This window comes from Myodes glareolus, chromosome 18, assembly GCF_982192425.1.
Source record: "Myodes glareolus chromosome 18, mMyoGla1.1, whole genome shotgun sequence".
NCBI lineage: Eukaryota > Metazoa > Chordata > Mammalia > Rodentia > Cricetidae > Myodes > Myodes glareolus.
In genome coordinates this window covers 17137277-17162985 of record NC_142043.1, presented here as the reverse complement: position 1 = coordinate 17162985, position 25709 = coordinate 17137277, and the positions used below count along the sequence as shown (strand labels likewise).

At 36.1% G+C, this 25709-nt stretch overlaps 1 protein-coding gene across 2 annotated transcripts in view; it reads right to left on the bottom strand.

Annotated features, from left to right (window-relative positions):
- Nucleotides 1-25709, bottom strand: part of LOC148119083 (cysteine-rich secretory protein 1-like) — a 60597-nt gene that overhangs the window by 10297 nt on the left and 24591 nt on the right. Inside the window, exons 2-4 of one of the 2 annotated variants that reach the window (XM_087897830.1) lie at nt 4681-4760; nt 1566-1682; nt 355-445 (exon numbers count right to left, since the gene is read on the bottom strand). In XM_087897830.1, coding sequence (XP_087753956.1) covers nt 355-445; nt 1566-1682; nt 4681-4758 — 286 coding nt within the window. In that variant the 5' untranslated portion in view covers nt 4759-4760. The remainder of the gene's footprint in view (nt 1-354; nt 446-1565; nt 1683-4680; nt 4761-25709) is intronic. The other variant, XM_087897831.1, reaches the window with a different exon arrangement.

Below are 25709 nucleotides of genomic sequence, written 5' to 3'. Positions count from 1 at the left end.
TTTTTTTATAAGATCTTAATTAGTATTTATTTTCATCCAGACTTCTGTTTGAGTCTTCAAAACAGAGAAAGCAATGATCCAGACCTTGTTTCACTTGTGACCTGGTCGCAAGGCACAAAGCTGGCATAATGAAAGACAGTTTGTGTAAAATATAAAACATCCAACAAGCACAGAATGGAGCCTTTCAGAGATACTTAACTTTTTTAAAAGGCAGAAATACTTAAACATTTTGAAAGGCAGTGTCAGAATAGGCATTTACTTACAAAGGTTTTTTTTTTTTTAGCATGATATCATTAATTGGGTTTTCCTGTGTTTATTTTCTATTTATTTATAAGTGATTTTGAGTATACATACTTGTGATAGTCCTGGATTCATGAGGACTATGTTGATACGCGCACATGTTTGCCCATGCCTGTGCATGTTTTTGGGCCTCACTGTTCCATTGCTAAAGAGAAAAAGGAAAAAAAAAAGTCATGTGAAAACTCAGACCTCAAAGTCACATGATCTTTGCAGACAGGCTGATATGAGTGCTTTTATCATTGCAAAAAGGTAGGCACCTTCTGACTTTCATCTTAATCAATATATAATGTAGGATATATCTGAATTTTTATGTTAGCATATATATTACCAACTCTCATTACAACATTTATAAATAAGTTTATCTTTGCATATTTTCCACCCCGTCTTCCTCATCCTGCCCATCCTCTCATTCATGCCCTCCCACCCCTAACCTTCCTTTGGTGTCACACATGTTCCATTTAGTTCTCCTTTCTATGTCTTCTATACGACATTTCTACCCTCTCTTGATCTTCTTGGTAGTTTCATAATCTATGTCCAAAGTTACTTCTACTTTTATGTGACCCTTTCTGTACCAAATAAATACAAGTAGTCTGTCTTCCCAAGGTCATCAAAAATACTAAAATATTTAATGGTCTGATGACTTGCTGAAATCAAAACAAGATCTCTTAGAGACTTTGAGTATTTTTGTACTACAAGTAGCACCAGCCATGTGGAAGTGCTAGACTATTTTTACAGCTGTAAGAAGGTGCCTCATAAATCCTAGTTTCATTCTTTTCCCTCATTGAATGAACTGAAGAGACAGGTGGACTTTGATTCTTAATCCAGAACAGTAGATTATTTAGATAAAAGGTCATTGGACCTTAAAGGAGAGATGTTCTGTCTTGAGTTTAAGAGAGAGAAGAACATCTACCAAAATAACATAGTGAATTTTCACTGCAGACCAAAGTCAAAAGACTTGATTTTCAATTCTGTCACCATAATTGTTGTAGCTCCATAATATCAATGAGTTACTGTGATAAAAGAAACTTAGTAAATTCTACTCTGATAATAGCACAGGTAAAGACACAAACTAAGTCCAGTCTCTGCATGGATGCCCATGCACAGATAAACATGCTCATACACAAAACAATGAATACTTTTGTTTTTGTTAAAAAGAGATGCTAGAATATAGGCAGACCCTCCTGAAGCACACAGGAGAAGCCAAGTGCTATCTGCAGGCTCCAAACATAGCTATTCAGATGCAGTGCCCTGTTGTGAACCCTCACCATCTCCAGCAAGTCACTACCAGGTGGAGAAACATGTCGTCTCAGTTCATTGTGTTTGTTTACAATCTCTTCTTGGATTGACTTTTCAGTGGTTGACAAATCCTGAAGGCCGCGATTCTAAAGAGAAATAAAAATAAAGTCATGCTAGTGTCTGTTAAAGTTGCACAAAAAGGTAAATAAGTTGGATAAGATAAATGAAGGTCTTTGTTAAAGGACTCATGAAACTGTTAGCCGTTAAACCTTGATAATTAATGTTAAGAAAATCTATGACATTTTCATAAGAACTATTTTAAACAGAAATTTTGAGACTATAAATGAATCCATGACATGTCAAAGTAAAAACTTTTCTGAGGATAGCTACAAATGTCAATTTTGACTAAGAGAGAGCTGTAATGATAGCCACACACAGTAGAGAAACTTAACTAATTCAGACTTAATTATATTGTAGTAAGAAAGTGTTAAGGAAGAAGACTCATAATAGATTATAGATCTTAGTAAGCAATAGCCATCTGACCAGGAGTTTGGACACTTGGGAGATAATGTGTAGGCCCAGACCTAGTACATGTGTGCACTCAACATTTTATTACAATAAGAGATTTTTACATGTGACAGGTTCTTGTGCTCACGCTCAAGACAGGTTTATCTAATATCCATGCCAATTTGGAGACAATGAGTTCCTGAAAACAGTTGGCTTTTTCTGACTTTGTGCTTCAGTGAACAGAAATAAGCCAGCTAAGTTAACTCAGATGCTAATATTTAAATTTGCATGTTTGTGTCTGTGTGGGACAGAAGGATGTAATGATATTATGTGAATTGACAAAGATGTAAGAGCCATTTTCTGGTAGAAACATACTCCAAAATGTACTGTTTTATAGGGAAGAGCAAGATGTTACAGCATAATTATTGATGGACAGACCCTCACATGCATGTTATCTTCCTGCTGGGAGAAGTTGTTTCTCATTCCTACAGTACTTACTCCCACAAAACTCTGCAGACATTGCTCCATGGCACTGCAATGCCAGTGTCTGCTACATATCCATCTCTTCCTAATATTTTATGTTCTGCAGACACTAATGAGAGCCTCGTGCCAAGAGATCTCTCACAGCTACTGCTCTATAAGGCAGAAAGGATGTTCATGTTAAAGTTGTTGCTTGAAAATTCTCATGTTTTATTTTAATGTAAAGTAACAATATCCCCATGTTTATTTATTAAGGGATTGGTATCATTTTCTAGTACATATATTATAATGAAGTGTGCATGTTTGTGTTCAAGTTTATGTAGACTGCAATGCAAGTGGAGATCTGAAGAGAATATTAGATTCCCTGGAACTGAAGTCAAGGTGGGTGTAAGTAACCTCAGGAGGATGCTGGAAACCAAATGGTCCTCTGCAAGAGTAGTAAATCCTTTTATCCCCCAAGCCACCTCTCCAGCCGCTCCCCCCCAATATTCCATTTTAACCTGAAAACCTTCTTAAAGTGGTTTCATTTCTAAAGACCAAATATCTAGCTTCTGGAAAAGCCATTATTATTTTCTTCTTGTCATCCGACCTTCTATGGACGATAAAAATTTTACCAGACAATAAGTGTGTCTATATTTTTTTAACAGGCAGTGGTATAGATTAAAAATGAAAACATACTACAAACACTGAAATGTGAGAATAAAATGTTAGGGGGTTTATATTGGATAGGTGATAGGACCTAATAATTACAACACCAAAAAGCAAAGCCTAGAGGAACAAGAGTAAGTGACACCTGGAGAGGAACCAGTTCTTCATGGTAGCTCTCAAAGAAGCCTTCATTCATAAAAGAGGACTCTGAATATCTCTGATATTTGGATCTTGTCAGTTTATAAAGAAGTACCAGTAGACCAAAGAGAGAGGGAGAGAGAAGGGAAGGAGAATAGATGATTCAAAAGTGCCATAAAATGCAATTATTTTTAAGAAAGAAACTGAGAATGCCAACAGCTTGAAAGAACACCTAGATAACAAATAGTTTCAAGATTGCTAATTTGATTATTGTAACAAAAGACATATAGCTTCTATTCGAAAACAGGTTTAACCAGTTACTGGCACTCCCTATTCTTGAGGAATTCTAATAGTCTTCAGTGCAGAGGCTGAATAAGTCTATGAAGGCTGCAGCAATACCCAGTGCTTCTAATTTTAGTAGCTTTCTAACCAAAAGTAGAGTATCTTTGCTGGCACTACACACTCCATATGAAAGATGACTGAACCTCATCTCTGATTATCTAAGCACAAGAACATATTAAAAATAATTACTATTTGCCTCATGTACATACTTATTTTTGCATAGTAGATGTACTTAACATCTCTAGTGTGTTAAGTGTGTGTGTGTGTGTGTGTGCGCGCGCGCGCACGTGAGCGCGATTGCGCACATGCACGTACGCACGTGCATTTCAAGGATCAAACTCAGGGACTTGTACATTCTAGGCAAGTGTTAAGCATCACCACCATCTCAATTCTAACAAACATTTAAAATTGTAAATGTAGCTATAATTTTCTCAAACAGTATCTATGAAAGTTAGATACAGAAATGAAGAAGATGAAATCATGCTAATTTGAATATAATATCAGTTGTCTATGAGGACCACATTGATATGGATTAAAGAAAATAATAACAGTTCTTGGGACAGAAAATTAATAAATAAATCTACAGATATGAAAATTCCAATACAAATATAATCCAAATAGCATGTGTAATTTTAATTTTTTAAACACATTAAAAAGAAAAATGTATTTTAAATTAATATCAATATTTCTACTTATAAAGCTATAACAAAAATACAATTTAGGTGACATTGAATCAAAATGTATTATATTTGCATCCAGTCCTATCTTCGATATCTACTTTGTGTGATAAATGTATGCCTGTTACATTCATGTGTACCATGAACTTAACCTCTGCTTAACATTGACTTGTACTTAGGGCTACAAGGTCATTCAACATAGTTTTAAAAACAGTGTCAACCGCTCTAAACTATCAATGAGTACTTTGAGACTTACTCCACACTCTGGCCTTTTACAGTTTTGAAGAGTGATCTGACAGAATCCTAGCCTTCATAGTTGCCTATACTGTTCTAAGAGGATTTTAAACCTTACCGGTACCTCATAGTTATATTGAAGAAGGGATGGGGGCAGCATAGCCGCCAGGAACAACAGCCATGGGAAAAATGTCATGTCTGGAAAGCAAAGAAGAGAAAAAGACCCACATTATTATGTTTAGTACATGGGGTTCTGAGTAATACAGAATATATGGAGGAAGCAATGGGCTCCATATCCCAGATTTACCATTCATATAGCAAGGAGGACATACTATTTATATCATCAAAATGATAATAAAATCAGCTCAAGAGGCCTACTGCCCACCCCCAATACAATAAGGAACAATCCAAAGAGCTTACGTGAAGCAGGCACCTATGATCGCCCTGAGTAATTGGCTTCTCCTCCGTTTATCACGCTCTAATTCATGTAGGTCCTCTCATGAGATTCTAGGAATTTAGGAATTCTTCCTCTGCTTTTTCAAGAGTAGCAAAAGTTCCCATCTATCACCTTGACAGAGCACTACTACGACATGATTAACCCTTGTTGGATATTTTAAGATATGCCTACTCCATTATATGGTGTTTCTTTGTTATTTATTCATTTAAAGTTTTTATTTTGTTTTCTTTTTGAGAAAAGGTGTCACTATGGGCCCAGTATAGCTTCAACCTAACAAGTTTGCCCGAGAGTCTCAAGTTGAGACATACCTGTACATTACCAAACATAACTTCATCGTTTTTGTTAAGTCGATGGCCTTAGTGTCTTTTTTTTCAGGTTTTTTTATTATTATCATTAAAAATTTTCACCTCCTCCCCTCCTTCCATTTCTTTTCCCTTCCCTCCATCCCCCTCTTCCCCTCCCTCTCCAGTCCAAAGAGCAGTCAGGGTTTCCTGCCCTGTGGAAAGTCCAAGGTCCTCCCCCCATCCAGTTCTAGGAAGGTGAACATCCAAACAGACTAGGTTCTCCCAAAGCCAGTACATGCAGTAGAGTCAAAACCCAGTGCCATTGTCCTTGGCTTCTCAGTCAGCCCTCCTTGTCAGCCACGTTCAGAGAGTATGGTTTGATTACATGCTCCATCAATCCCTGTCCAGCTGGCCTTGGTGAGTTCCCATTAGATCAGTCCCTCCATAACAGTGGGTAGGCGCATCCCTCGTGGTCCTGACTTCATGAGCAAGGCCTTAATGTCTTAATACATTTTACATTTGCTATCAAAGTCTGATCAATAATGCCAAGTCTGAACCTTGAAAAACTTAAACTTTCATCATCATATTTTATTTATAATGGTAAATGTAAGATAAATTAATGCCATATTCAAAAATAGGGAAAAACAATTTAAATAATTTGGAATGAATTCTCTTATTAAACACACACACACACACACACACACACACACTTGAATGTGTGCCGGTGTGCAGGTGTTTGGATAAGCATGCATGTTCAGACATTGGGAGTCCTTAAATGCTCTCTATCTTCTAAGTTGAGATGGGATCTGTCAGGGGTCCCAGAGCTCACTAGTTCAGTTAGTCTGGCTACACAGCTTGCCTTGGGTATTCTCCGTCTCTGCCTTCTGCCTGCACTGAAACTTTTAGCATGTGGCCACACCATCTGGCTATTAAATGGATTCTGGTGATTTATCTCCGGAACCCATGCTTGCATAGCAAGTCCACACTCTACTGAGACAAATTACCAGCACCTACAGCTTGCTTTTAATGATTTCTCCTAATGAGTGAGAAAAGTTTCCCTTACTCTATAGTGAATAACGGTCTATGTAGACAAGATACAGTGCATAAATAGATAATTTTTCACGGAACTTTCCAAAGCACCCTTTACCCGAAACTAGGCACACAAACAACATAGACTACGTTTGATGTCACTTCTTACATGACTCTCTATGGGCTTCGTTTAAAACTCATAAAAACCTAGTCGGCAGATACTGTGACTCAATAGCCCACTTACACATGAGCAATCTCAGTATTAGAGGTTTAATACTGAGGTGTCATGAGAATTCAGGGAACACAGATGAAACATAAGCACTGTCTCTGTGGCTTCAAAACCCTAAGCTCCGAGAGACAGAGACTGAGGTGCTTTACAAGATTAGGTACACAAGGAAACACGTCAATCAACCCCCAGCAGAGGTATGTGGGGGTGAATGCGTTACGGGAAGAATCACATGATAACTAGTCATATTCTCCTGAGTATTGCCTGCCTTATTTTCTAAATTCCAATGAAATGTGTAATCTTCACTTAGCTTGCATTGCCATGTTTCTGTGATCTATGAAGCAGTCAAGGCAGAATATAAATTCTACAAAACTGCTAAACGTCATTATGGACCCGATCTGGAAAATGTCTTATAAGGACAACAGTGTTGTCAATTCTTGAAAAGTATTCTTTTTTGGCTTTTCATTTTCCAAGAAATAATACCCCTGCTTCCTTAAATCTTCTGGGCATTGGCACTGGAATTCAGAACTGAGCCTGATCTACAATACTTGAAATTTCTGGCACTCATTTCTGCAATTTACCAGTGCCGTTTATAAAATGAGCTGTCTAACCTCAAGGGATTACCACAGTGCACTCTATTATCTAATAGATCTCAGGATTGACACTTATCATAACCTTGACTGCTTTTGACACAACATCAGGAGTTTTGCCAGATTGGAAGGCACTGTCGGTTCAGATGTCAACTAGCTGAGTACATCATTTAAGAATGTGGGGAAAAGCATCAATAAATGCCCTGGGGATTACAATCTTCTCCAGTGTCATAGAATTCCATTTTTACTGACATTAAGTAATATCATAATATCTTAATATTCTCCAGAAACATCTCTTGTCTGCCCCAAACACAAATATCTATGAGGGAAACTGCTTTGTCATATAAGATATACACATATTTTATACATGTAAAAAACCCACAAGCTACTTTAGTCTATTTACCTATGATCAGAAAAATGAAATGTTTTATCTTTGCTTGTCTTGAATGTATTTATGATCCAGTTATATATTCTTCTGATGATCACCAATAACACATTTATTTCAAGTTCAGTGCTATAAGGTTGATTTTGTCAATGTAAATTTGTGAGGAAGGCTACCTTCTCATCTTCTATCTAATAATATTTGCATCAGTGCACAGAAAATTCACTGCACTCATAAACCGTAGTTCTAGTAAAGATACTTTAAACGCAACTACTTTGAAAAGCCATAGGAATTACTTATGATTATAGAATAAAAAAATTCATTGCCAAATCTTTGTTAAAAATCTATTCCAGGATTACAAATAAGGTACTTAATCATGTATGCTTAGCTTTACAAGATTAAATAAAAACAATTGTTCTTAATAAAATTATCAGTAGGGTTCTGCAACAATCCAAATGCAAATTACTAACTATGAAACTTTGCTGCTCATGAGTTATAAAGGCATTGACATCAAGAGATTCAAGTTAAAATAAAGGAGTGTTGCTTACTGCTGGTGTCCGAGCAGAATGAGGTGTTTGTCCTGCTGGAAGAAAAACTGATGACAGACAAGAGTGGGACTGTCTATATGTACTCTACCTATTTCCTGCTTTGGCACATTGTGGTTGGACAAGCACACCTTGGTTAACAAGGTATGACACAGGATCTGTCATGCTAGATTTTATAGTTGGTCATCTAACTGAAATTTTGACATCATACGGTGACTCTACATATGGCTATTAGAAACAAATTAATAGAGATTTTACTAGCTCTTTGGTGCTCATCTGGTGCTATAATGTATCTATATATTTGCCAATAGATGCTTTGAAAGCTCTTAACCAACTCATTTTCGTCTTTTCAGAGCTATGTTTCATTTAAGGGGGCTGCAGAGGTGACTGAGTGGTTAAGAGTAACTTATACTCTTACAGAGAATAATGTTTCTCTTTCTTCCACCCATGTCTGTTGTCTCACTACTGCTTGTAACTCCAGCTAAGAAGACTAGACAGCTTCTGGTCTCCCTGAACAACTTATTCACATCCGTATACCTCTACACGGGAACAAATATATACATATATATGCATAATTTTAAAAAATCTTTCCATTAAGAATGAGCATGATCTTATATATCTCATGATCCCTAGAGAATTTAAGATTCCTTCACAGAAATCAAAAGCATCTATAACTAACTGTTGGATAGTATTGCTTTGGAAAACAATTGTGTCTTTTTCCTTTGCAAATTCAATGTGATAGTGCCTTTCAGAGTATATTGGCAAAGGACCCCAGAGCTCTCTGATATTTTTAAGGTCCTTAGTATTAGCTTTAATTTCTGGTTTAATGAAGTTGAACACAATATTGAGCAATATACCAGTTTGGTGTCATTAAAGTGTGTAGATCCATACAATGTTTTATTGTTTTTAAGAATTGTTCTCACATAATAAAAATGAAGCAGGACAGACTAATGACAGAAAGTTTGTTAAGCAATGATGTTAAGAATCTTTTTTGATAAATAAGTGGGAATAAATTAACCACAAGTAGTACATACATAGCACTGAGACACAGCTCTGAGGTTCTTTGTCAACACACTTTTCCCTCATTTCTTACTATTTTGTTACCCTTTATTCACTGATATATATTATAGCAAATGTTAATTCTTCATGACTCATGCTTCCTAACTGTATACCCCAGAGAATCTACAGTTTACTTTTGGGTTGGAAAGTTAAATTGATAAACTGATTCTTTGATTATACTATTTTTAATTTCATTATTATGCTAATAAAACTTGTAACTCAGTACATGTGATTTGCTGAGAAAGCATAATTCAACAAAAAGCTGTTTGGAAGGGAATGAATCTAGACAGGGGATGTTCAAAATCTAGAAAGCAATATACATTTAGGTGAAATATAGTTTATTTTAACCAAAATGATTAATGTTCTAAACAATCCCTTCAAAGCATACATGCTAGGTTCACAGATCTATGGGATAATGTATGATAACTGAATTCATGTGCACAATATGAAATGGTGAAATCAGGGTAGTTAACTATGACTTTCTGCCTTCATGTTTTCATTGTGTAGTTACTTTGCATCTCCTGGTTGTTTTTAATATGTATATCAAGTCATCACGGTGACCCCTTTGTATGCATAAGACCGCAGATACTATTATTTTTCTGTGTTTTGAGACATGTTCTCTTCTACCTCTCTCTCTTCTGCTATACACCATTGCCTTTGAGAGTTGTTGCGCTAAATTTAAATTTCTTTTTCCCTTAATTAAAATTTTACACATTTAATAATACATTTAAACAGAGATTCTGTGACATTGCAATGAAAACTTGATATACTAAGACATGGTTACAACAAAAGACATCTGTTACTAAAATAGAATGATAGATAGATAGATAGATAGATAGATAGATAGATAGATAGATAGATTGATGATAGGTGGATGGATGGATGGATAGATAGATAGATGGATGACCAGGAATTATTTTCCAGTTTTGTCACTCAGCATCTAGAAAATGTACCGCAGGGCAATCAAACATGTATAAACTGGGAGTGATAGCATTTTTCTTCATATAAAAATTATATTACTTATAGTTACATATAAAATCATATATGAAACTCACCAATTATCATATCCAAAGTTGAGCACAAAAATGTTTTTATAAATAGATATTGAATTATTGAATAACTAAATGAAGAAAGCATGAAAACATTCAGTGGATTTTCTGCCACAGCTTTACCACACGCCTCATTTTGTTCAAGTATCAGTGAATCAGTTTCATTTCATGTATTGATTAAATATGGAATCTAAATGATGAAGAAGTAATTTTTATATTTACAACTTTTGAAATACTGCAAATAAGGTTCATTAAACAGACCCAGCAGTAAGTCCTTTCTTTTGGTTGTTGATAACTGCTTCAAGATACAAGATAGGCTTAAGTGTTCATATACTAAATCCACTTTCTTTTTTTCCCTAGTATGTTTTCAAAACATCAGTGTGAATGATATTTCTTTTTCTGTATTTTTCAGTTCATAGATGATTGCTCTTAACTATTTCATGAAAAAAAGACTCATAGTTTTACCCATTTTGTAACTTGCTGTTAATCTTTGATCTTAACTTTTAAAGCTTTATGTTCTCTTTTGTGCTAGTTTTAGAACGGTGAGGAAGAAAGTTAGGGACCCTGAAGAAAACAAATGCTACTTTCGGATAGATAAACTCAAAACAGCTGTCTATTTAATAAAACAATATAAGCATAGCTAATATATTCATTTAGAAATACATAGCTGAACGATTAAATTATATCATATTGATTTTTTTCTTGTCTGCATATTTTAAACTACAACAAATCATCGTAAATGCCACTTAGTAGATACATCTTCTCTAGGATGATGAGACTTCCCGGGAAGGAGGCACGTGTTGACCCATGGCCCTCTTGATCAGGGCCAGAAATAAACACTGTTGACCAACATATACAACATCTGAGTACAAAGCCTTCTTAGAAACCTTCTTTGTGCTGTGAAACCTCTTTGGTATAGACAAATAGAATATACCATACTATGACATTTGCAGTGTTGTAAAATACATACCATAAAGGTAATGTTGAATAGTTAAGACATTTATCATATATGTAACTCACCAATTATCATATCCAAAGTTGAGTACAAAAATGCTTTTATAAGTGGATATTGAATTATTGAATAATTACATCAAGTAAAAATGAAATAAGAGGAGGGAAAAGTAGGCTAATTTAGAAGGGCAAGGAGGTAGGAGGGACAAAGAACAGTAAGACTTCTGAAAAAGTTCAAAAGAACTGTGTTATTTCATATATTTCTAAAATTACACATAGTACATATAAGTATATATACATGTACATATACATACTTCCATACACACACACACACACACAACTTAGTTATGTCAGTGAGGCTGATAATATTCTCTATAAGAACCATAGACTATCTAACAAAATCTCCAGTACCTGATTAGAAAGTTCAGTTGAATTTTTGATCAGTGGAGTCCAAGTAACTCTCAGAACAATACAGGCTATTTTGCTGTTGCCCTCCATTGCTGCCTAGATGTTAAAGGTAAGTCCCTCTTTCTGAAGACACCACATACTTCTGATACAAGACTCTGTCTGAGCTGGCTCTGATCTGAAAGCTTCCTTCCAGAAGTTGCTATGCAAGATGCCAACAGAGAATAGCAATCAGTAGTCCTCATCAGCTGCAATGCCTATGGACCATAATAATGACAAGCGTGGTAAGATATCCGTAAAGATGCGATTACAGCACTCTTATGCTGGCTGTAACCAACAACTGTCTAGTTGAACTTAAAGATCCCTCACAGAGGGGTAAATGATGCTTGGCACTATAAGCCTAGCCAACTACCCAGGGCTAGTTAGGTCATGTATCTTAGAGAGTTTACCACCACTTAACTAGACTAATCTAATTCCTACTTTGAAACAGCACCATCTGCTCGAATTGTTCAGAACTGGTGTGGCATGAATAGGGCTTATCACCACCCAATATACTAAGAATTAATATGTGTAACTGTATCAGAGTTATGGGGGACATTTAAATAAGAACAATGCTTTTCTTGTGGGAACAGTATCTATTTGTCTCAACCCTGGATCATTAACTGCCAGTGCAGTAACAAAGCAAACTTTTGGTCTCAGTTTCTGTGTGATCTCTCATTCACATTTATAGACTTTCCATAGTAATATGCCAGCAGACTTCAGGATATTGACTGTCCTGCTTCTCCAACAATGGTCCAAAATAAATCCCTTTCCTTTATAGTTCTCCAGCTCTCCAGGTTATTGTTGCCTTAACAACACCGATGGATTAAGACAAAAATACATAATAGAAGCACATAAAGTCACTGATGTGGTTTACTGAGCTATAAATAACCTCATCCCAACGTGTTTGCTGTCCTAACTTCATGGGAAGGAGAACAAAAGTGGAGGAGGCAGAAGTAAAAAGGGGGAAATAGCTCATCTATCTATCTATCTATCTATCTATCTATCTATCTATCTATCTATATCTATATCTATCTATCTTTCTTTCGTTCTACACACACAGACATGCACATATCACTTACAAATCTCCCATGTTGGACCTTGGGGGAGGGTTGAAGTGGGGAAGGGAGAGACAGGGAGAGGAGTGGAAAAAATGCACAGATCAATTAAAATCAATTTAAAGAAAGAAAGAACTCTCCCATGTTGTCAGCCTAAGAATTTCACTCGTTTGGGACATGATCTGTATGTAATGGTTTCTACTAAAGCTCGCCAGATAACTAAAACCAAGGATTGCAGTCAATATTCTAACATATAGGATCAGTGGCAAAGTAAACCTGATATTCAAAAATGGTTTGTTAATTATGCTTAACACACAGCACTAACATAAAATTATGAACGATGTGAAGAGCATGCCTCCAAAGTGTTGAAAAGATGAAAAACGTGTAAAAGCTCATCTATGCCTGGATAATAGGTTAACTGCTCTTTTCTTTAAGAAAAATAATTAAAGGATATTATCTGTATAAATAGAACTTTTACACATATGAAAAACTGAAGATCAGGTGGGATCAATAAGTGATCAGATTTGGAGCCTTAATAGTTAATTAATAAAACTTCTATTTTTTATTTTAGCTTCCCTGGGGAAGGTATGTATTTCTATTAGAAATACTACTGTTATCCGTCTTATTTATATATTTTATTTTATTTTCATTTTACACACCAACCCGTTTCCCCTCCCTACCCTTTCCCCTCACCACCCCATTGACTCCTCAGAGGTGTTAAGTCCTCCTTTGGGGAGTCAACAATGTCTGGCATACCAAGTTGAGGTAGGACTAAGTCCCTCTTCCATATCAACCTTCTTAGTAAGTATACTTATAAAGAAAGCTATATTTCTTCATGGCAAGGTAGTTTTTGTTACATATTTCTTGTTGTTTGTCTCTTTGGTTAGTTGAATTTTTTGTTTGCTTGTTTGTTTGTTTTCAGAACATGATTCTTTCTATAGCTAAGAAATATATATATCTTCTTTAGTGACTGTTTTGGAGTTTCACATCATGAACCCCAATTCCTCTCACTTCCTGGTTCCCCCATACCTTCACCTGATCCCTGCCACTTACCCCCACATAAGGAAACAAATCAATATAAGCAAGGAAACAAAAGCAAGAACAAAAACAAACCCCCAAAACACAAAACGAAAAGCACAACATAAAAATCTCTTTCCTGCTTCTTCAACTCCTTTTCATTCATTCTGATGGCAATGGAGGCTTCAATGTGCCATATGGTAAACCTTTTTGTCCCATCAGTTCTACTGGCAAATGTTCATTACAATGAGTCACTGGTCTGGTTCAAGGCCTCTGGTTTCTGGTATACCATCATCACTGAATCCTCACCAGATCCCCTCTGGTATATCCTGTGACTGGCTCAAGTCTTAGAGATCTTGCAGGTATTATTTCACAGAACCAGTCCCTTCACCAGCTCCAGCAGGTCCTAGATTGGGTAGATGCTAAAGTGAGTCAAACCACCAAGATCTCACTGTAGAACTGGATAGTAGCCAAATTGATCAGTCTGGGCCCTGGGGCCACCTGCCTAGGGCAAGTAGGTAGAGTCAGCTCCCCTACATGAATGCCCTCAGGGTTGGTACACCCTGGCCTGTGGTGTTAGGTACAGGCCATCTCTATAGCTTTCAGGGGCCAGCTTTCTTGCTGTAGTGGTCAGCGAGAGACAGAACTGGCTTGACCAGGACCAGTGAAGGACAGGCCAGCTCAGCATGGCCTTCTGATTTCATCTCACATGGTTCCTAGGGCCTCCTGAGGTGACACAGGGCACAGGCATCAACACAGATCCCAGCTGGAGCTAGACCACAGACCCAGCCATGGCCCTAGGCAGCAGCTTGGTCCCAGTCAAAGTCCTTACTCTGAGAAAAGGTACTGGCCACTCAGGTGGGAAAGGCTATAGTTCTAACCTTGGGACTCTGTGACCTTTAGTGGCAATTCAGGACCAGGACTTCAGCACACTCCCCACTCTCAGTAGAATCATGGACCTGGACATGGTCCTCTATAGTGAATGGGTCTGGGAGTTGTTTTTTAAATGATAAATCAATCAAATGAAAGAAACATCCTGCTGCTTACAAAACTAATCAATTTAACTTTATATTAAATTAATAATATTGTATGTTCAGCCTTATTCTCATTAGTCAATAATTTTATTTCATAAACATGCATATTTCCTTATTTAGGAAATTATTTATAGACATTTAAAGTTGCTTTGGTATAATTTACTTAGAGTAACCTATTCTTTTGTAACCATAAAAATAGATCTATGTTAATTCTCTGTGTTTTAGAATTAAGTTTTAAAATTTGAATACTGAATTAACGCTGAAAATTGTGAATGCTTGGGAATTAGGACTATCTCAACGGTGTCATGGAGGTAAAGACCTTGCTTCTCACACATGCATAAAACAAACTTAAGCATAGTATGGCAGCATTGACATTTTTGTGAGAACATGCACTGATTTTGTTGCCCATGTAGGAGTCATTGAAATTTGTTGTATCGCCAATGGTTAGAAGCAAGAAGATTAATTCTACTCAATGTATTACCCATAAATATGTAAGATAATTCCATTTGCATATGTAAGCAATTAGAAAAGATTAACTCTTCATTGTTGTGGAAAAGTATGAGGAAGGAAGACATATATGTTTTATGACTTGATCAGGAAGTATATGTGTTGGTAATCCTGCAAGGATGTAAAAGATCATCAGCATAATATATAAATGATAATGGATTTTCCCTTGGCTAAATAAACAGTATGGTACTTATAAATACAAAAGAAATTATCTAAAGATCAGAAATTAATGAATAATTTCCAAATATTTTAAATCAATGTTCTCATATGATTGATGGCGGTATTCTCAACACACATGATCATAATGGAAGAGCAAACTTTAGCACTGTATGTATTAATTAATTCTCAATAAAGCCTGTCTTAAATTATTACAATCTTCAACTCTTATCTTACAAGAACTCTTCTGTCATTAACAATGAAAATGCTTTGAAGCCTTGAGCCTTGGTTACATGATAAGAGCTCTTCATTTTAGTGATATATAAACAAACTGAAAGACCATAAAAAAACACATCATAATTTTATTGGATGCTGGAAAAGACTTTGACAAAACCCATTATCTCTTCATGGTAAAAGTCTTAGAAAGATCAGGGATACAAGGAACATACCTATACTTAATAAAGGCAATATACAAAAAGCCAATCACATTCATCAAAATAAATGGAGAGAAACTTAAAACAATTCCACTAAAATCGGGGACAAGAGAAGGCTATCCACTCTTTTCATGTCTAATCAATATAGTAATTGAAGTTTTAGCTAGAGTACTAAGACAACTAAAGTAAATCAACGGGATACAAATTGACAAGAAAGACCTCAAAGTATTATTATTTGCAGATGATATGATAGTATACATAAGCGACAACAAAAATTCTACTAAAGAACTCTTACAACCTATAAACACCTTCAGAGAAGTAGCTGGATACAAACTAAACTAAACTAAACAAACAAACAAAAAAAGTAGCCCTCTTGTATACAAACAATAAATTAGATGTAGGCGAAATTAGGGAAATAACACCCTTCATACAATAGCCACAATGATATAAAGTATCTTGGTGTAACTCTAATTAAGCAAGTGAAAGATTTTAAGGCAAGAACTCCAAGATTTTGAAGAAAGAAAATGAAGAAGATATAAGGAGATGGAAAGATCTCCCTTGCTCATGGATTCATAGGATTAACATAGTAAAAATGGCCATTTTACTAAAAGCAATCTACAGATTTAATGTAATTCTGATCAAAATTACAACACAACTCTTTAGAGAACTTGAAAGAAAAACACTCAACTTCATATGGAAAAACAAAAGAAAAAACCAGGATAGCTAAAACAACCCTACACAAGAACAGAACTTTGGGGGGTATCGCCTCTCTTTATTTCAAGCTCTGTTACAGAGTAATAGCAATAAAAAGAAATTATACAGTATTAGCATCAAAACAGACAGGTTGATAATGGAACTGGAGACTCAGACATAAATTCACATGCCTATGGACATCTGATTTTTGTTTTTTTGTTTTGTTTTTTAAGACAGGATTTCTCTGTGTAACAGCCCAAGTTGTCCTGGAACTAGCTCTGTAGACCAGACTGGCCTCAAACTCACAGAGATCTGTCTGCCTCTGCCTGGCGAGTGCTGGGTTTAAAGGCGTGCACCACCACCACCCGGCAGACACCTAATTTTTAATAGAGAAGTCAGAAGTATACAATGGAAAGAAGAAATCATCTAAACAAATGATTATGATATAGCTAGATATCACCATGTAGAAGAATGCAAATAGATCCATATCTATCACTCTATACAACATTCAAGTCCAAGTGGAGTAAAGACCCCAACATAAAACCTGATACAGTCTTATGTGTAATAGCCAGAAACTGGAAACAACCTACATCTCCCTCCGCCGAAGACTGAATAAAGAAAATGTCGTACATTTACACAATAGAGAATTAGCCAGCTGTTAAAAACAATGACTTTTTGAAATATGCAGATGAATGGATGGAACGAGATAAAATCACCCTGAGTGAGATAACCCAGACCCAAAAAAACAACATGGCTTGTATTCACTAGGAGACAGAGGATTAAGGACGGCTCAAGAAATCTCATAGAATCAACTAACCCAAGCTCATAGGAGTTCATAGAGACTGAACTGATAATCACAGAGACTGTATGGGAGTGTCTTAGAATCTCCGCATTTCTGTTATGGTTTGTGTAGCTTGATCTTTTTTTGGAACTCCAAACAGTGGAAGCAGAGGCTGTCTCCTACTCTTTTGCCTACTTTGAGGAACCTGTCTCTCCTACTGGGATGCCTCATCCAGCCTCAGTATGAGGGGTTGTGCCTAGTCTTACTGCTACTTGACATGTAATGTTTGAATGACAGCCCTGGGTAGGGCTACCTTTTTTTGAAGGGAAAAGAGGGAGGGGTGAATCTGGGGAAAGGGTAGGTGTGAGGGGAGGGATTGGGTGAAGAGGAAAGAAAGGAAACTGTGGTCAGAATGTAATACATGAGAGAAGAATAAAAAACAAAATAACCTTGTTAGAGATCAACCAATATAGTGTGGATGGTAGAGATGTACTGAGAAGGGAGACTTTGATACTTAAAACAATTTTAATATTAATTAAATTCTTAACATTTTTAATTTGACAAGGTATTGTAAGGCCAAGAAAAGTGTTTGAAAGCAGTGTTTTTTAAAATAATACATCAAAAAAGATAATTCTGATAAGAGGGTTTCTGCCAGTTCTTATTGCGTCTTATTATGCTTGCTGTGTTTGAGTCATATCCCTGAGAGTCCTTTTATTTTCTGAGGGGAGCTTGAGGAGCACTGAATCTAAGGGAGAAGGGAAGTAGTGATCGGGTGGTGAGGCTACTGGGAGTAGTGGAAGGAAGAAAGGCTGGTGTCAGAATGTATTATATGTGCGAATAATAAACAAAAAGAAAAAAGGAACTTCTTAAAATAATAATGTTAAAATAGCTAAAGAAGGTTGCATATGAAGAAACTTTTCCACTAGGAACAAATCTCATAGTCACGTTTTCATTAAAACGTGGGATATCTAAAGCATATTTTACCATGTATTACTTTATCATAGTATTTTTCTCTTATTGTTAATACTAAAATATAAAAATCATGATTGAAGTCTTTGCTCATTCTCTCTATTATGCATGAAAAGTTTCACTGTTTATCGTCACTTCAACCTTTTTTCAAATTCTATGAATTGCAAGTGATATAGGCTAGAATCCTGGGTTGGGATCCAATGTCAGGCTGCAGCAAGAAAGTTGGTTATGGGCATAATGTTGTTTTTACGTGCTAAGGCTATCTTAAGAGTAGTAAAAAATTCTTTTCCATATTTTCTATGAGGAATGCCTTGTCCTCTGTCTTGCCTCTGATGTCTATCACTTTTATTTATTATTATATGGCTTAGTAGTAGAATCAATATTTTGCACCTCTTGTTCAATAGCAGTTGCAAACTTTTGCTGTCCTTAACTCTTGACATGACCTTCTACTACTCTGCAGTACTCTGGGCCCTGTTTACAAGACTTTCATGGGTTTTTCCTCTGCTAGCCACAGTTACATCTATATTTGATTTAGTCTTCTTAGACAGAGCTAAATCAAAAATATTCTTATCACTAGTGTTTATGTTATGATAGGTATAGAATATTTGGGATATATTAACTGAGAACAAATCTTCTTATGTTATTATTTTTTACTTAAAAATTTTAAATTAAGTAGTTTTTCTCTTCTACCAAACCTTCTAATTTTTATAAGGAGGAACCACTCTCTCATCCCATTTTCCTTTCCCCTAAATTCTCATTCCTTCTTTCTCATTCAAACTAACTGATATCTGTTTTACTCAAGAGAGACTTGTCCATCTCCCATTGGAAGATTTGAATATTTAACCGAGGTTTGCATTTTATTTTACAGGTATCTCTAACTCATTACTTTTTGAAAGACCATTTTATTATTATCAACGTTCAAATGAATTTATGTGTACCATGAACCTGAAGAAGCTCCCAGAGGCCAGAAGAAGGTATCAGATCTCCTGGACTGAAATTACAGGTGAATGTGAGCAATCATATGGGTGTTGGAACTAAACTTAGGTCCTTTGTAAGTACAGTAAACCCTTGAAACTCGTGAGCCATAACTCTGGCTCCAAATTTAGTAATTTTTAAACATGACTTCTTGTCATAAATCTATCTCTCTTCTAAACTATGGTCATATTCTTTATTTCTGGGCACACATATTTTCCAGTGTTTTCCTAGTCTTGGTGTTTGTACTGGCTGGTTTTGTATGTCAACTTGATACAAGCTAGAGTCATCAGAGAGGAAGAACCCTCAGTTGAGGAAATGCCTCTATGAGATCCATCTATAAGGCATTTTGTCAAGCAGTGATTATAATGGGAGGGCACAGCCCACGGAAGGTGGTGTCATCCCGGAGCTTGTGGTTCTGGGTCCTAGAAGACACCAGATGAGCAAACCATGAGAAGCAAGCCAGAAAACAACACCCCTTCATAGACTCTGCATCAACTCCTGCCTCCAGGATCCTACCCTGTTTGATTTCCTGTCCTGACTTCCTTCAGTAATGAACAGCAATGTTGAAGTGTAAGCAGAATAAAAACTTTCCTGCCCAACTTGCTGTTTTATAATGATGTTTTGTAGCAGCAACAGAACTCCTAACTGAGACAGTGTTCTATTTAAAATGTATCAGTTAGCTTAATCAAGAATATTTATTTGGAAAGGTATATCAATGAAAGATAATGCTTGGTTAAGAATGTTTACTTGAGCAAGTATACTTGTTGTATGATTGAGCATCCTATTGTAACCTATTCACTGTGGTAGCTTGTCTTGCCCAGACTTAAAGCAAGAGGAATGAGCTTGATCCTGCCTCAACTCAATATGGCGTGCTTTGTTGACTCCCATGCCTTAACCCTTCTGGATGCAGATAGAGGAGGAGTGAATGGGAAGGAACAGGAGGAGAGGAAGGATGGAAAACTATGGTTGGTATGTAAAATTAATTAACAAATTAATCAATTAAAAAGAGCAACAAAAATGTTTAGATAGAGTTAATGAATGCAATATGTTTTGTGTTGAAAACAATGGTTTATAAGACAGAATAGATAAGTGTGATTCTCATTCTCAAGAGTTTAAGGATAATTCAAACACAGAACAGTAGTAACCTCACTGGCCGTTAGGCAATAATAATATTTGGTTAGTAAGAAGGTGAAAAAGAAGGAAGAGAATTATTTTTATACTGTTTATTATTTTATCCCTGTATGAGGAACTTGGAGCAATGTTCCAGGAACCACTAAATCCCTGTCTTTCCATGCTTAGCAGAAAACTTGAGTTTGTCACAGTTGGCAGTTTGCTTTTCGCTGGGCTTGTTTCCAAGTCACGCAAAATTGCAGTATTATAAAAGATATAAATCCCTGCTGAGTTCTCACTAATCTTGTGCTAGTATCTTCCTGTTCTCCTGAAGGTCAACCAATGACTGCTTGGCATTCAGTTTTATTACCTTCTACAGCTTCTTCCTACAATTGTTATCTTTCATTAAATAAAGATTCATGCAGTGAAAAAACATTTGACAGATTTACCTGACTCTCGTACCTGGTTGACATGTGACTGTGTTTCCTTTATAACTCACAAATATCTAAAGGTCACCTATGACTCACTTGAAGCCAATCCTTGTAGCTGCGAAACTGTTGCTTAATCATCATCCAAGAAGAAATCTCCTGGGTCTTTAACCCAAAGCTTATAGATTAACTATTGTTGTTTACTTTCAAATTTTAACATTAAAAATTATCTCTGAAATGCTTGAAGTCATGGTGAGAAAAAATGTATCACTCACCTGCATCTCAATTTATCTTTGAATTTTGTTACTTATTCCAATGTTCATAAAAGATGAAAGTAACCCATGGATTGCAATTGTAGTTACAACTGTAATCTCAAATGCATTGTAGTCCTAAGAAAATGCTGATCTCCCTGTATTAAATGAAAGATTGTGATTACAAGTTTTGACATGTTAATTTTTAATGTGAAGTCAAATAATGATATACACTCAAGTGATGTGTTTTGCTAGTGTCTCTTATGATGAAAGGGAACTTCTTTTGATTATAGGACCTTCTGTGGTGTAATGCCACTTCCCTACCTAAACTCAAAATCTTGTCTTCAGCTAGGTGCTTAATACTCCTGGCCATTTTGTCCCATGGTTCTATGGTTTAAAGAATGATTCTCAGCCTAAGGAATCTCTTGAAAAGTAATACTCCTATATAGAATGCTATTAAAGTCAGCTCTAACTCAGTTTTCAAGTCTTACACTAATCCTTTTCATTTTATTCCTCAACCTGGCTTTCAGATTTTGTTTTAGGGTTTTTTTGGGGGTTTTTTTTGTAGCATATCTACTCCTCAGAGTAGATTAGTTATTAGTTCCTTCCACTAATAGCACCTTATATTGCCCAGGCAAATCACAGTCCTTGTTCCTAAAGAAGCTGCTTCAATCACACCACTTCACAAATGGTTGAAAACCATCTTGGCACAAGTTGCTCATTTTATGGTATCCAGGAAAAGAGGAACATGCAAATACTGCACTGGCTTCTTCCTCCTCTATCTTTTATTTTCGACTATTGAATGATGCTGTCTGCATTTAGTTTAACCCTTTGTGTATCTCTAGACACATTCTAATAGCAATTCACAGTTCTACAATTTATTAGTTTCCTAGTGTAAGGCCCTAACTCAAAAAGCCTGTTTGCAACTGCTTTAAGCATATTCCCTAGGTGGATGACAATCAGCAGTGGAAAAGTACAAAACTTGCAAAACAGCCCTGACTGCCACTTGCACCCTGACCACAGTATCCTGCACCACCAGCCTGCCAGGAAACACCTAGTGCCCATGATAGGGCTTGGGGACTTTCCAGGACAGGGTTTGGGCTTCTTATGGTATTTCTGGGAAATAGAAGGAACAAATAGCTATGGCCTAAAACTGACCTAAAATGTTAATGTTGTATTCAATCATTCTGTCCCTTACACCCATTATTTTAACGTTGTGTTTTTTGTCTATAAAAGTTGCTGGAATTGCTGTTCCAGGTGTGCTCAGCCTTCTCGGAGACTAGAGCCACCCGGTTGCGCAATCGTTAATAAACCCTCTTTCTTCTTGCATCTGCTGGACTGATTAATTGAGTCGCGGGGCTTCTCCCTCTTGGGCCTGCACCCAGTGGGTGAGGGTCTTTCACTAGATGTCCATAAACTCAATCAAATTGAAAGTTAAGAGCAACCCTCACAGTTCTTTGTAAGAAAGAATATTAGTGCAAATGGCGAATGAGTCTGACGTTAAACATTTTGTATGTGAGAAAGTGGAGTAATGCTCCAGCACTGGGAATATAGGTATAAATGAAAAGACAATGCTAGAAAGAGACGCCATTCATACCATTCACATTTTCTTAGTACCTCATGACTTGTAAACTAAATTTACATATGTCATATACTTGAGTTTTTCACATTTCTAAGAGAAACTTGTTACTATATTCAGTGTCGGGGCTTACAATATTTATCAATCTCATATAGGAAAAATTAGAACTAAATTATATTATTTCAAAATTGGATGATTTATTCTCCCTCTGATATCTTGAAAAAAATTTAAAACTTATATTACTCTGTGTAGCAGTGGACAAATTCAATGGGGAAGCCTCTTGGAGGAGGGAGTGAAAAGGCACGGAATCAATGGCATAGACTCTAGGAGCCAGGTGAGAAGCAAAGCTGCCCTGCATATTAAGCGTATGGGCAAGCATTTTATACTGACTCCAGGGACAGAGAAGCAGCCTCAATCTGGAATGCTGTGCTGTCTTCCTCTCTTGGTCGCCCAGGTCGTGATCCAGGCCTCACAGTAGACTTCTAGTCGGTTCATAGGGAAGTTACTAATGCGCATGCTCGACCGGCTTTGAAAGGGTTACTCCCAGGAAGTCACAGCCAGTTTTAGTTAGCTGTTGGCCTCCTTCACATACTGCATATGTGAAGTATGGCTTATAGATACAGTTGTCCTTTTAATGCAAAAAAAATCCAAATTAAATTTTATTTTACGTGTATAGAACTATAGAAAATCCTTTACACGTTCCTACTTTGCATCACAGCATTTCAACAGAATAGTTTTAGCCATAAAAACGATCTTACTGATTTACATATATGTTCCTCAAGGTAAAGAAAAATAACTTCATATATGATTGTTAGAAAGTTTCAAAACCAGGCATAATCTCATGGTTTCATTGCTAGCATGGTGCATAGTTCATTAATTATCCTGTTTTTTTCATGATGAATGTTGTTTCGGTTAATTGGAATAAAGAAAGAAAGTTAACTGTTCAGAAATATCAAGCATACGTTTTACTACAAAGTAAGTTGTGCGATAAGTATTCTACATATATAAGGGTTCTGATTAGCATTTATTGCCCACAAATTTGCTTTCATAACTTTTATTTGTAATCTAGACAAAGTTTATTCCTGTCTTCATGCTTGGACAAGATTAATTTAAAAAACAGTGTGATTAAAATAAAAAGCTCAACTATTAAATGGGCAGAAAAGACACCTTAAAATATTTCTCAAATTCTACAGTAGCTTTTAAATGTATTTTAATATATATATAGTATATTTATATTATATTTAATAATATTTAATATATAATTTTTATATTATATTTAGTAATATAATATATATTTGTTTTGAAGTTAGATTTAAAGTAAATCTTAAAACTGTTAGAAGATTTTAGACTATGAAACTGTTGTTTCACAGACTTACAGAAAAATAAACCCACAAAATTACTATTATTTGTCATGAATACTCCAGTAATTAAATAGGTCCAAATTTGGGCACAGTTATTTGAAATGTACAATGCAATATATTTGAATAATGTTTGTTTGTTTAAAGCACCCATAGCTAATAAATACTATCTGTTTGTGATTCAGTCCATCCCATTCCTGTGAATTTGATAATATATTTCTATGGTATGGAGGCAAAATCCTACCTGCTGTGGACAGTCAATAAAGAAAGAATGTATGTTTGTTTGTTGAACAAAACAAAAGAACACCAAGTACAGATGATTTCAGAGAAAAGAGAAACCTGGAATCTAAATGGAGGGAACAGCAATGAAAGGCAGCAATAATAACTTCAAAGGTTTCATAGAATTAACAAGATTGTAATTCGTATGTATTACAATCATTACACATGTGAGCACATACATAAAAGTGCAGACATTTGGTGGTGACTAAGCAATTGTGCAATAATTCCACAGCCTGAGTCACAACACTAATAAGTTAATTTATATCTTAACTGCTCATTTATGCCTGAATTCATCTTAATTAGCCATACCGGTAATTTTCACGTGGTGTAATGAGACTATGGTTGCAGTATTTCATTCTTTTGCTGCGTTACATTTGAAAGATGGCAGCTGGCTGCTTCACCGACTTTAGAGGTATTGTATTTTGGATCATATTATATAAATGCATGCTTAGAAACTTAAGCAAGCAGCAGCTTCCAATGGGGATACATTGATAATATATATCATTTTAGGTGTATTTATTTGTAAGACTTTTGAACATTGAGACTATCAGAAATATTTTGGTTTTTAGTAAGAATTTATATTTAGTAAAGATTTATTGCTTTTACTTTAACATGTACTGTTCTTTTGCCTGCATGTATACATGTTTACCATGTGTGTGCCTGGTGCCTGCCGAAGTCAGAGGTGGATGCCTCATCTCCTGGAACTGGAGTTACGGATGTTTGGGTGCCACAATGCGGCTCTGCAAACCCAGTCTGTATCCCCTGCAAGAACAGCTGATGGAAATTAACATTGTAAGTGTCTTCATGATCACAGGCATGAAAGTGTTCAGCAGAGCAGTGATATCATTACTTGATACATCCATCTGTTCTGCAGACAGCACTCCATAAACCAAAGCAGAGAGAGTATCCATGCATCCATGTCAGCCCAGACCACTAAGTCTTTGTCATTGTCATTATTATTCTGCAGAAATCTAAAGAATAAAATAGGAATTTAATGGATTATAAGTATATGTGCTTTGGGCAAAAGTATGTCTTCCAGGTGTGACATGGCCATTGAATTCATAAACTTATGGTAGTTGTGGTTAAAGTAAAAGACTTCCCCAGGACTGGAAGCCCATAACATGCACCTTGATGGGGAAAAGGCTCATGAGGCCTTCCCCCTCTGTGGGGCACTATTATTACTCAAAGAGTACTGGAAGAAGGAATGTCAGTTTCTTCAGAGGTTTAGCCACTAAAACGTAGGCCATGCTTGGAATCACCTCCTACTCATGATCTTGTAAGCAATCATAATTCGACTGAGTCTCTCTCTCTCTCTCTCTCTCTCTCTCTCTCTCTCTCTCTCTCTCTCTCTCACACACACACACACACACACACACACACACAAGAAAGAGGACTTCTGGGAAAGAAGGAGAACAATTGGGATGAGAAAAAGAAACAGGTGTTGAAACAACTTAAAACCGCTGTAATATATACAGATACTTTATGTGTACTTTATTCTTTTT